The sequence below is a fragment of the Telmatherina bonti genome (genome assembly GCF_933228915.1).
Source record: "Telmatherina bonti genome assembly, chromosome: 10".
NCBI lineage: Eukaryota > Metazoa > Chordata > Actinopteri > Atheriniformes > Telmatherinidae > Telmatherina > Telmatherina bonti.
Genome location: NC_136628.1, coordinates 25,275,833 through 25,288,790, shown reverse-complemented (window position 1 = coordinate 25,288,790; position 12,958 = coordinate 25,275,833). Strand labels below are relative to the sequence as shown.

Sequence of the window (12,958 nt, the reverse complement as noted above, 5' to 3'; positions counted from 1 at the left end):
CCCCAACAATTGTGAAATCCCACTAGTTCCCTCTGGGAGGAATGGTGACAGCTGCTGCATGCCGCTAACAGCTACTTTAATTGTGCTTTGGCACTGTTACCAATGGGGAGACCAGAGATAATTCCTGTTTGAATGAAGAAACAATCTGCTTTCAGGCCAGCCAAGCATGAAACACTTTGAACAGGTTACATTTTAATTGGCTTTGCCCCTTGGGGTTTTGAAGTGTGTTATTGAGCTTGTGGATGCTGAATCCATCTAGTCAGGCGGTAGCACATGATCTTCAAAGAGCTCAGTTCTCATTTGAAACTGAATGTATGATCTGTTGATATCTTTTACCCTCATCTCAAAAGCTCAAACTTGCTGACAAAAATTTACTGAGTATCTCCAGAGACTGTGATTGTGCTGTCACTCTAGGATCGCCTCTCCTAAGTGTGTTATCTTGTCATCGGGAATGGAAAACCTCACGGTAAGCCAAGCTTTGTCCACATTTTATAGAATGTGCGGGAATTAAGATATTAGGTTAGATCAAAATCGTGTTCTAAACGACTGTGGTTGAAGGCCTGATAGCCTTCTCCAACCATTATTTTATCTGTAAGAGATATTTTTGGGCATTCGTTTGGAACAAACCCTTCCAATTTTTTTCAAGGTTTTATTCATCTTAAAATGAAATCTAACAGTAATTTACCATTCTTATCATTTGACATTTCAGAAATTGAATCAGGCATGGCCATTTAATGGTGTTGATAACATTTCTGTCTTGTTCCTTAGCCAGAACAATGGCGCGAGATTATGAACAAAAAGATGCGCTTCCCCCCGGAGCTCATCAGTGCCATTCAGGAGGGGAAAATAGAGCTTCTGTCTGGACTGCTGAAGACGGGGGATGGCATCATCCGCCAGCTGGATGAATCAGAGGATCGCCAATGGAGGGAGGCTCTCAACCTCTCCATCCGACTAGGCAATGAGGATGCCATGGATGCCCTGTTGCAGGGGGTCAAGTTTGACTTTCGGCAGATTCACGAGGCCCTGCTTGTTGCCGTGGACACCAACCAGCCAATAGTGGTGAAGCGTCTCCTGGACCGCCTGGACCAGGAGAAAGGCAACAAGATGGACGTACGATCTTTCTCTCAGGCCATCTTTGACCGCTCTATTGACAACTCGCAATTTGCCCCAGGGGTGACCCCTTTGACCTTGGCCTGCCAGAAAGACCTGTATGACATTGTCACCATGCTCACCCAAAAAGGCCACATCATCCCATGGCCACATAAAATATCCTGCGCCTGTCTAGAGTGTCGCAACGGCCGGCAGTATGACCTGCTGAAGTTCTCCTTGTCACGCATCAATACCTACCGTGGCATAGCCAGCCGTGCCTACCTCTCTGTCACCTCTGAGGATGCCATGCTCAGTGCTTTCAGTCTCAGCAGAGAGCTCCGCAAGCTGTCCCGAAAAGAACCAGAGTTTAAGGTATGAAGATGTTCGTGTACTTGCTGTACATGTCGAGTATTATGACTCAGGTGTTTTTCCTTTCCCCTGCAGCCTCAGTACCTGAGCCTGGAGCAGCTCTGTCAGGAATTTGCAGTTGAGTTACTAGGGATGTGTCGCAACCAGAGCGAAGTCACCACCATCTTGAACAGCTATGGAGGCGAGAGCCAGGATACTTTGAATGATCAGGCTTTTGAGGAGGGAATACCCAACCTTTCACGACTGCGGCTTGCTGTCAACTATGACCAGAAGCAGGTAGTTATATTCAGACTATGCTGTCATGCAAAACAAGACATACACTACATCAATCATTTCTCTTTCATTGTGTCTCTTTTTTGGGTAGTTTGTGGCGCATCCAATCTGTCAACAGGTTCTGTCGTCTATCTGGTGTGGAAATCTGGCAGGCTGGAGAGGCAGCAGGACAGCCTGGAAGTTGTTAGTCTCTATTGGGATCTTTCTCACCATGCCCCTTCTCTGCCTCGTTTACTGGATAGCACCAAAGTCAAAGGTCCCATAAAAATAATTGTGATAACTGAGCAACACTTCAATGTGTTGAACATTCAGATTTGACAAAAGTGACATGTGATTTGGCCTTGACAAGTTTCCTTCTTTTCTCCAGGCAGGAAAAATCATAAAGACTCCTGTGATCAAATTTCTCCTTCACTCAGCATCCTATCTGTGGTTCCTCATCACCTTACTCGGAGAATCCATTACCATGGAGATGTATCGAGACAAATTTGCATCCCGGCAACAAAACATTCTCCACAGCTCCTTCCATATGGTGTGGGTGGTTGGTACGTTCACTATTTCATTCAACTTTCTATGGTGGTGTACGTTCACAACTCTGGACTAAAAAGATCACGAGGTTGGTTCAAACTCTGCCTCTCATGTAGGATTCTTCTGGTACGAGTGTAAAGAAGTGTGGATCGAGGGTCTGCATAGTTACTTTCTAGACTGGTGGAACTGCTTGGACGTGATGGTGCTCAGCATGTATCTGGCATCCTTCGCGCTCCGTGTGCTTATAATGCTCAAAGGTCATATCCTCTGCCCTGATCAGAGCAGCAGTGAGGAGTGTATCTACTTCACTCAGACGGGTTAGAAAATCATTTCAGGGCATTTATCAAAAACGATTGCTGAATGTACAATATTTAAGGTTGTGAGTGTTTAACTGGTCTGTTGGTATGTGAAAGTGCGTGACGACTGGCATCAGGAGGACCCTCAGCTGGTTGCAGAGGTGCTGTTTGCCGTGACCAGCATGCTGAGCTTCACTCGGCTTGCGTACATTCTGCCAGCCCACGAGTCTCTGGGAACACTGCAGATCTCCATTGGGAAGATGATTGATGACATGATGAGGTAACATCACATCAGCATATTAACTTTGCCTGGGCACATGACAGAACAAGCAGGATGAGAATGTTTTGGTTTTCTTTTGTAGATTCATGTTCATATTGATGATCATTGGGACAGCTTTCCTCAGTGGTATCAACAATGTGTATGTTCCTTATGTCAGCTCTCCACATCTTGGCAGGTAAAAATAAATAGACGCTCAAGTTGGTCAGACTTTTCAAGTTTGTTTTTTCATGCTTAAAATGCTGTGTGGTAACCATCTCCACCACTCTGCTGCAGGTTAAATGAGACCTTCCACTTCTTATTCTGGACCATGTTTGGTATGGCCAACCAAGAGTACGTGGACATGCCGCAGTTTGTCTTGGCTGAGTTTGTAGGACGAATTCTGTACGGGATCTTCACTCTCGTCATCGTCATTGTCCTTCTCAACATGCTCATAGCTATGATTACCAACTCCTTTCAGAAAATTGAGGTAAAGTGCTTTAGCACTTCTGTGTCGCAACTGTTTAAAAGAAATAAATTGATAGAATATTTGCTGAAGCTCTCGTCTTATTTAAGGATGATGCAGATGTTGAGTGGAAATTTGCTCGGTCAAAGCTTTACCTCAGTTACTTCAGAGAAGGCCTCACAATGCCGGTGCCTTTCAACATCATTCCTTCACCTAAAGCTGTCTTTTACATAATAAGGTAAGTTCTGAAACTAAAAATAACACTCCGAACTGTAATAACCCATCCTTGTTTTTTGTTTTGTTTTTTTTAAAATTATGATCAAATTCTATTCAAGAGGCATCTTTAGACGACTGTGTTGCTGCTGCACTTGTTCTTCTGAGGAAAAATATCCACCTCTAGCCTCTTTGGTAAGAATGTGTTTGATACATAAACTCATGTGAGCTTATTGATAGAATATTTTTTCCCTGTAAATTCTTTGATTATTACTTTCTGTGGGCATCATACAAAATGAATAATTAATCATGTATTATGTAAAAAGTCCAGCGATAAGGGACTTGAGGACGGTCAGATACCTTACCGGCAGCAGGTGATTGGGGCTCTGGTGCAGCGCTACATTGAGTCAGCTCGCAGAGAATTTGAGGAGACTAAGAGAAAAGGTAACGATCACTCTGGCACTATCATAAATACTATATATAATGTATATTTTTCTTCTTTTTTTAAGTTATTAATTTATTTAGTCTTGTCTAATGCATTTTCCCATAAATGCTATGCTTAATAACAAACAGTGACAACCTCAAAATTGTGTAGCTATATAAACAGAATGAAAAGAAATTTACAAAGAAATGTTTGGAATTTGCACATAACATTATAATTTATCCAGTGACAATCAAATGGGTCGTTTTATTCATGACTTAGATTTAATTTGAAGAGCAACTCCCACTTATTATATTTTCTACATTACGTTTATATCTACCTTTTAGTTTTCATCTACTACCAAAGTTAGCCAATGAATCTTCAGCTGTCAAAGTAGTGTTATTCATCATCTAACATTGACATTGATTTATCCACCTAGTTGCTGTTTGAGCTTGTTGCAGTAAAAAAAAAAAAAAAAAAAAAAAAAAGGCAGAATTTGCTTTGGTTGCTTCTGAGATGTGTTCAGACAAACATCTTAAAAATGTGAACACTGTTTAAAGGCCTGAAGGATCAGACAGGGAACATGTCGCCATGGTTTAATTAAGCATATGACTCTTACTGTAAACTTATTTTAATAGCACTTTTTTAAAAAATCCTTGCTGGATTCTTTTGACATCATGATGCATTATGAAATTTGCCAATTATGTGCAATTAGATTAAAAAAAAATGCTTTAAGTTTGACCATGTCGCTTAGCCGTGACCATTTTTCTGCAAGTATTTCTGATTTCAAATCAAAATTTGACATTTGTTTTGCTCTTTTTTTTTAGATTACACTATGTTAAGATCATTGAATTCATGTCATGTCATTTCATTTTTAAACTGTCTGATTTAGACAGTTGGGTTCGACAGTGATCACTTTACAGGACTCCACAGTAAACCCACATGCCTGGAATTCACAGCTCGAAAAATAAAAAGGCCAACTTTGATTTTCACATATTCAAAGACTATATTACAAATAGTGAACACAGAACAATTTTGAACTTAGAAAATATTAAGTTACTAGATGCACTGTTTCTAAATGTGGCTTGTGGGCCAAAATATTAACTTTCGACAGCAAGAGGTCTGGCTAACTAAATATAATTCAATATTAATAGAGTGTCTGCTGGCAGTAGAGTGATAAATTTTTTCCTCTCCCAGACATTGGCAATCGGATCACTGAACTGAACAAAACAGTCTCCAGGATGCACAGTGATATGAAAATGAGCCAGCAGCTCGCAACGGCTGATGGGCATGCTGCAAATGATGCACTGACGAAGGATGGCTCATCTGTTCTGGGAAAATACATCATTGGTGCAAAGAATAATTTCAGAGGTTTTAATAGCAAGCACGATGATAAAAACGCATCTCTTAAAGTGACGGTACATCATGAAGAGGAAGAGGAAGGCATGGACAAAGACAAAGCTGATTCAGAAGTAGACCAAGTGTCAGACACGCAATCGAATCAGGTGGATGAATGTGGAGCAGAAAGATCAAAGCAGGCAACAGAGTGTGAGGTAGTGAAAATGGAGGAAGGGCGAGCTAAAGCTGAGCATGGGGAGAAGAGGGAAAGTGAGAAAAAAGAGCAGACAGAGCCAGACAAAAGTCAAAATTGTAAAAGTAATGAAAAAGAGGAGGCCACAGAGGGAATTTGTTCTATTCATGTAGAAGAAAAGGCAAAGGCTGAGATCCTACAGCAAGAAGTAGATAAGAACCAGGAAGGAGAGATTAACACAGGGACAAAGGTGACAGAAAAACACACAGAGACAATACCCGAGTGTTCTGAGAGTACCAAAGTCTGCTACAAAATGACAGAAACAAAGAAAATAATGAACAGGTACAATGACATAGAACTGAAAGAGACTAAAATAGAAGCAGGATGGATGAAGGATAGAAAGTTAGAGAAAAATGTATCAGAAAAAGGTCATGTTAAGGAAAGAGATGAAAAACTTGTGAACAAGAAAGTGGTTCCCTCTCCAACAGGAAGCAGCAGCTCACAAGACACAGGCTTTGGTTCACAAGAGGGGGATGGATCTATTGATGGCTCAACAGTGAAAGCTTAGCCATAGTGGCATTTGTAAAGCTGAGCTTGTTGGTTAAACTTGTGTTATTACACTTTTCACACGTCGGATTTATGTCGCTACATTGCTTATGTTCTTTACAAAACTAAAGACCACCAAATAAATGTCTTTTGCCACACAAGAGTTCCTATAATCAATACATTTCATAATCCAGTTTTAAACTACTAACTGCTGTGCTGTAGCCACATATTTGTGCAAACTATAGAGTGTTATTAGATGTATGATTTGTTTACTTGGTGAAAATGAAATTTGCAGCAGTTTGTCCTCACACACAAAGTATTGCTTGAATATGGTAGACCTTTCTTAGACTAATTAAAAAAAAAAAAAAAAAAGTGTAACAAATATGGCGTAACTAGACAATAGATGACCTAGTTTTCCTCTGGGAAACGTCAGCTCAGATCAATGTGAAATAGGGATCTTCACTTCTCTATGTTGGTTTCTCTGGATCCGATATCACGTTTAAATATCACAGGCAGAAAAAATGTTTTGTACATTGTGAACCTTGTACATCAAATAAAAAGTTAAAAATCAAATGTTTGTCTCCAGGTGCCTGAATGACAACGTAAAGGAGTTACAAATGATTGTTTCTTCCATGTTGTGCTCCAACTGTTGCTCCAGTGATGCGATGAGTGCAGGTCTCAGCTTGTTGAACACATTCTTTTCCCATTAGGTCTCATTCATAAACACACCAAGTCATTAGCTCACCACCTGCTGCATCAGCCGCCCCAGGGTAGTGCAGAGCATGCTCTTCCACTGGAAAAACACTATGCTGCCTTTTACTGCAGTATTACACAAGTGACCGTTTTCTGCTTCAAGTTTGGCAACTTCAACAAAATGAATTAAGACGTGCCAACATCCTTTTTGGCACATTCTACCAGCTAATAAAAGTCAGTTACTCTTATTACAGCTATGTGAGGAATTGGATCTTTTCTTCTGCCAATTCCCAAATGGACAGGACATATTCATATAAGCAAGCTGTTGACTTATTCTGTGCATCATTTTTTTATAGACAACTATTAGGAAAATATTTACCTTTTGTGATGAAATAACTAAGTTCTTGCCATAATAAATTCAAGTCTACATGACAATGTGCGATCATTGACTGATTTAATTATTCTTAAAACACAAGTCTGTATGAAATTCATGAATTTAACAAGCATCTTACAAAACTGCAAATGACTTCATTTACCCGTAAAAACAGCAATATAAAAAATTTCAGGGTGAAAGCTCAGTAAATGTTCAATATAAACTGCAAAATTTGTGATTTATAGATATTTAAAATACTAAATTACAAAATCATGTACAAAATAAGCATTAAAATTTCTGTTCATTTGGGAGTACGATGGTCAAGGAGTGAGCTTGTTTGGGAGTTAGATACTGTACTTAAGAACCACACATGAGGCAATCGTCTTTATTTGCTAAAGAGCCGACCATGGCTGCAGTGTTTCGCTCTTTAGTCGCCTCCTCTGCACCCTTGGCTGACTGAGTCTCCTTTAATTTCTCCTTGTTGAGGGTGAACTGAATAGGGTTGGCAGCTGGCTTCGTTCGTAGGTAGTACATGCCAGTTTTCAGACCCTGCAGAGAAAACATAAACAGGCTTCAAAGAATTGTTTGCTTTAATACAATACAGCATACAATACAGCACATTTGGCCCTTGGTACCTCCAGCATGCCGCCCCCCCCAGTCCTGACTTACCAGCTTCCAACCATAGAAGTGCATGCTGGTGAGTTTTCCATAGTTTGGCTCAGCAATGTGAATGTTAAGAGATTGGCTTTGGTCAATGTAGGCGCCACGATCCGCCGCCATTTTGAGCAGAGTCTTCTGGGAGATTTCCCAGACAGTTTTATACAGATGATTCAGGTCATCAGGGATCTCGCTGATATCCTGAGAAGTCAGTCAGGTTATAAATAATTTGTTCACCAATAAGAAGCCAGTTTATATCATCAAAGCATTTTAAGCGTGACTACCTGTATTGAGCCATTCTGAGCAATCAGCTGGTTCTTCATGTCATCGTTCCACAATCCTCTTTCTGTGAGATCCTTCAGCAGGTGAGGATTCACAATCTATAAAGGCAGAAAGAACACATTACAATCTTTCCTTTTATGCTCATCTGAGTTCAGAAACATAAAAACCACAAAAATGCAAACAATCCCAACCTGAAACTCTCCTGAGAGCACCCTGCGAGTGTAGATGTTGCTGGTGTATGGCTCAATGGATTCATTATTTCCCAGGATCTGGGCAGTGGAAGCTGTGGGCATTGGAGCCAAAAGAAGGCTGTTCCTCACACCATGCCTGAAGACAAACAGAACAGCGTTATGTAAGATAAAATACTAGTCTCCACATACAGTAAAGGTTAGACACATAAAGACAAGAACATATATGACTTACTTGGCAATTTTCTCCTTTAGTGCTTTCCAGTCCCACAAATCAGTTGGAGTTTTACCCCACATGTCATACTGGAGGATCTGGGAAAACAAATGACCATGGTCGGTACATTAATCCCAAAATGGTAAACTGTATATCAGGATGAATTTAAGGAGGTCTAGGAAAACTACTCACCCCCTTGCTGACAGGAGAGCCAGCGTAGGTTTCATAAGTGCCAAATTCTGCTGCCAGCTCACAACTGGCCTCTAGTGCAGCGTAGTAGATTGTCTCAAAGATCTGAATGTTGAGTAGCTGAGCCTCTGGGCTTTCAAATGGATAGCGCATGAGGATAAAGGCATCAGCCAGGCCTTGCACACCAATCCCTATTGGCCTGTGCCGCATGTTGGACCTTTCAGCCTGTAAGATGGGATGGAGGAACAATTTGTTTAAAAAGACTCAGCGATTGTTGCAACAGCAACTGCACAAGAAGCCACACCTCAGGTATTGGGTAGTAGTTGATGTCAATGATCTTGTTCAGGTTCTTGACAATCACTTTGGAAACAGATGCTAGCTTTTTGAAGTCAAAGGTCTTCTCTGGGGTGACATACATGTTGAGAGCAATGGACGCCAGGTTACACACTGCAACCTGAGTTAAAGAACAGAGATGACTGAAAACAGTGAAAAACAGAACACGTGGCAATTTTAATATAGAAGTAAAATGTTAAATATGTAAATACCAATATCATCTCTGCCTCTTACCTCATCTTTGCTTGTATACTCCACAATCTCCGTGCACAGATTGCTGGACTTAATGGTGCCAAGATTTTGCTGGTTACTCTTCCCGTTGCAGGCGTCCTTGTAAAGCATGTATGGTGTTCCAGTTTCTGTCTGTGACTCGATGATGGCGTACCACAGCTGCTGAGCCTTCACCACACGCTTAGCCCTGCCCTCCTTCTCATATCTAAAGGCAAATGGGACCAGTGGGATAGGTTAGTGGTGGAGACTGAGAAGCTTACTGAAAACAGATTGGTGTACTGAATTTACTGAGTGTATAGATTCTCAAACTCCTCTCCCCAGCAGTCCTCTAGCCCTGGGCATTCACTGGGACACATCAGAGACCAGTCCTACATGAACAGCACAAGAATAAGAAAGCTTGTCCCTAATCAAGCAATTGTGATACCAAAGAGTGAAACTGAGCATTTGATTTCTTGCAGTATTCACCTGATTGCTTTCCACTCGTTTCATAAAAAGGTCTGGGATCCACAAGGCAAAGAATAGGTCTCTGGCCCTCTGTTCCTCTTTACCTGTGTTCTTCTTCAACTCCAAAAACTCAAACACATCAGAGTGCCATGGCTCCAGGTAGACGGCAAAGGCCCCAGGTCTCTGAACAAGCAAATGCGAAAACAATTTAGATTAAACTAGCAACAAAAATGTAAAACAACATTTTATGGAACATCAATATACATTTCTTTTTGTGGGGTGAGTCTCATCCTAACCTTGTTGCCACCCTGGTCCACATAACGTGCTGTGTTGTTGTAAACTCGCAGCATGGGAACCAGCCCATTAGAAGTGCCATTCGTCTGAAAAGCATTTATAACTTTTAGGAATATGTATTTAAATAAAAAATATGAATAAAACACACACAAAGTGTCAATAATGATGTCCTGTAGACAAGTTTTAATATTTGTATTTTAGGTTTTACTCACCCCTGCAATATAGCTGCCTGTTGCTCTGATGCAGCTCACTGCAATGCCGATGCCTCCAGCTGATTTGGAGATTAGAGCGCATTGCTTCAGTGTGTCATAAATACCATCAATGCTGTCATCCCTCATGGCAAGCAAGAAACAACTGCAAAATCCAAATAAAATCAAATTGTGAAACATGACTCAAAATTAAAAGTTGCATTAAAGCCTTGTTAAGTTTTTTAAAACTTGATCATACTTGGAGACAGTCATTACCTGGACAGCTGTGGCCTATAAGTGCCTGCGTTGAATAGGGTAGGGGAGGCATGGGTGAACCACTTCTCTGACAGCAGGTTGTAGGTCTCAACAGCTGCTTCAATGTCTCTTTTATGAATCCCAACAGCCACTCTCATTAGCATGTGCTGGGGTCTCTCAGCAACTACAAAAATTAGATAAAAATAAGAGTGAGAGAAATAAAAATTAAATTGACCACCTGCACCCACCCAGGACATAAGGAAACTCACTTTTTCCATTGATCTTCAGCAAATATGACCGCTCTAAAGTCTGTAAGAGCAAAAAGACAAATTTGGTTTATATTCCTCCTATCAGTATAAAACAATGCACTTTAATGAAAAGTTACCTTGAAGCCAAAGAAGTTGTAAGAGTAGTCTCTGTCGTAAATGATGGCTGAATTGAGACGCTGCAAGATATAGAGATTGTAATCTTAAAACATGTTGAACATAATTACAGCCCCCTAAAATTCAGTAATGAACAAAGGTCATCACATATGACTTACAGCCTTGTTTTCGAGAACAATGTCAAATGTCTCCTTGGAGATCATAGGCGAGTGACGCTTGTTTAAAGGGTTCACATAGTTGTACAAGTCTTCCATCACATCTATGTGAGGGCAAAGGAAATATTGTCATTAGTACAGACTATGTAACAACTTTACAGTCTTGTTTGGGGATAAGCAAAATCCTAATGGAATAACGGGAGGACATCATAAGGGTTCTGGTGCTATCCATGTTTAAAATATATATATTTTTTGTATAGATTAATTTATTACAGATCTTTAAAATTCAGCAGCATGTCCATGATTACAGTTCTTACCACTGAATACTTTCTTGGTTTCTTTATGAAGGTTTGAGACAGCAATCCTTGCAGCCAGGACTGCATAGTCAGGATATTTAGTGGTGAGAGTTGCAGCAGTCTCTGCTGCCAGAGTGCCCAGCTCCACAGTCGTCACTCCATTGTAAAGACCCTCGATCACCTTCTTTGTAATCTGGGCCTGCAGAACAAAACATTAGACTACATTGAACTGTCATCTGCAAACACTGTCTCACAACCACTTGTATTTCTCTTTATTTTTATGCTGGTTTGAACTTACAGGGTCCACAAAGTCGCCATTGAGCCCATAACACAGCTTCTGGATGCGAAAGGTGATTTTATCAAAACTAACTGCCTCATGGCGCCCATCTGAAAAACAAAAGCAAAGAGTTGATTTCAAACTTATTTGGATTACATTTAATTTAAATTCTCTCTGGGCAGCTGTTTGGTTTTCCAGCAATCTTAATACTTGATATTGTTAACTGGACTCAGTCGATTTGTTCAGTTCAATACCTGTCTGAGTTGTGCCAACAGATGGATGCTGCTACGCGCCAACATAATAGATATAAATACTTGATCTCTAAGTTTTGTTATTTCAGAAATAAATAAATTAATCATTCAATATATTTTCTTAGCAGAATACCAAATAACAATGAAAAACAACCACGTAACACGAAGGAACAAAAACGTATTTATTTATTCAAGTTTCGATCGAGTCGCTTCTCTTTAATACTAATCGTGAGACTGTCAGAGTAATTTAAGCTCAAATATAGTTAAACCAGATAACAAATCTAGCAAATTGAGAGACAAATGACTTTCTCAATGTCTTTGTTCGATGCCTCGGCGGCAATACATAACAAAGAAACAAAAATACACTTTAACGTGGATTTCAGTTTCACTAAAATTAAACTTTTAATGTGTCTTAATAGCAAATAAAGTTAAAACAACTTAAAGCACATTTTTATATGTTTACAGGGATGAATATATCACAAACAGTAACTTAGTCCAACTGTTATTTAAGTGACAACCAAAAAGTCCAATTTAGCTACTATACCTCGTTTAATCACATGCATGTTGACAATGGAGCCAGTGGTTTGCCTCGGACAGCACGCTTTGGAGGAATCCTCTGAACTGGAAACTGGAAAGAAATATAACTACTGTGGTATAAATCAGTTATCGCAGGTTAATGGTTGCACAGCTGAAACAATCAACTGCAATATTGAATCTCAAACAAAGAGCGCCAACAAACCACAAGCCGGCTGTCGGCTCTCCAGCCTATCAGAGAACAGTTCAGCAGTCTTAAAAACCAATCAGAATCAGCTCATTCTGTTTTAATACGGTTTTACGAAGACCATTTCCGGTTTAAATCTGGCGGGATGTTTCAAAACAAAAGTAGTGCCTTTAAGAAACAGAAAGCAATTGTCACAGCAATGTGCTGTTTTATTACAAACGATGCAACGCTCAAGCAAACAAATACAATTTTATATGTACACTGCCTATTTATATCTATCTATCTATCTATCTATCTATGATCAAGAACATTATACGTTATATATATATATATATATATATATATATATATATATATATATATATATATATATATATATATATATATATATATATATATATATATTTATATAGTTAGTTCCTAATCAAAACCAGGATAATGTCATGAATGAATGCTGTATTTCAAGTATGTGAGAATAACATAACGAAGAGCCAACAAATGTCCAATGTCCAAAAGGTTGTGGTGACATGCAGAGTTCAAGTATTTGTT

At 39.8% G+C, this 12,958-nt stretch overlaps 2 protein-coding genes across 2 annotated transcripts; one reads left to right on the top strand and one right to left on the bottom strand.

The window, feature by feature from the left end:
- Positions 1-451: 451 nt before the first annotated feature.
- On the top strand, positions 452-6,007 carry LOC306761302 (short transient receptor potential channel 2-like; the record flags this gene model as incomplete). Its single annotated transcript, XM_079247427.1, has 13 exons — positions 452-466; positions 769-1,461; positions 1,534-1,734; positions 1,823-1,987; positions 2,099-2,273; positions 2,373-2,573; positions 2,670-2,832; positions 2,915-3,007; positions 3,106-3,298; positions 3,385-3,512; positions 3,610-3,682; positions 3,814-3,931; positions 5,106-6,007. 13 exons carry the CDS (start codon positions 452-454, stop codon positions 6,005-6,007), a joined length of 3,120 nt encoding a protein of 1,039 aa, XP_079103553.1.
- A 1,401-nt stretch (positions 6,008-7,408) lies between these two features.
- On the bottom strand, positions 7,409-12,251 carry LOC306761190 (ribonucleoside-diphosphate reductase large subunit-like; the record flags this gene model as incomplete). The annotated part of the gene is made up of 19 exons (XM_079247291.1): positions 7,409-7,600; positions 7,721-7,909; positions 7,993-8,088; positions 8,182-8,317; positions 8,414-8,490; positions 8,585-8,806; positions 8,886-9,035; positions 9,149-9,350; positions 9,434-9,513; positions 9,611-9,772; positions 9,886-9,969; positions 10,096-10,237; positions 10,348-10,510; positions 10,596-10,635; positions 10,712-10,771; positions 10,868-10,968; positions 11,182-11,359; positions 11,459-11,547; positions 12,233-12,251. The coding sequence occupies 19 exons, from the start codon at positions 12,249-12,251 to the stop codon at positions 7,409-7,411; spliced, it is 2,382 nt and encodes a 793-aa protein (XP_079103417.1).
- Positions 12,252-12,958: the final 707 nt, after the last annotated feature.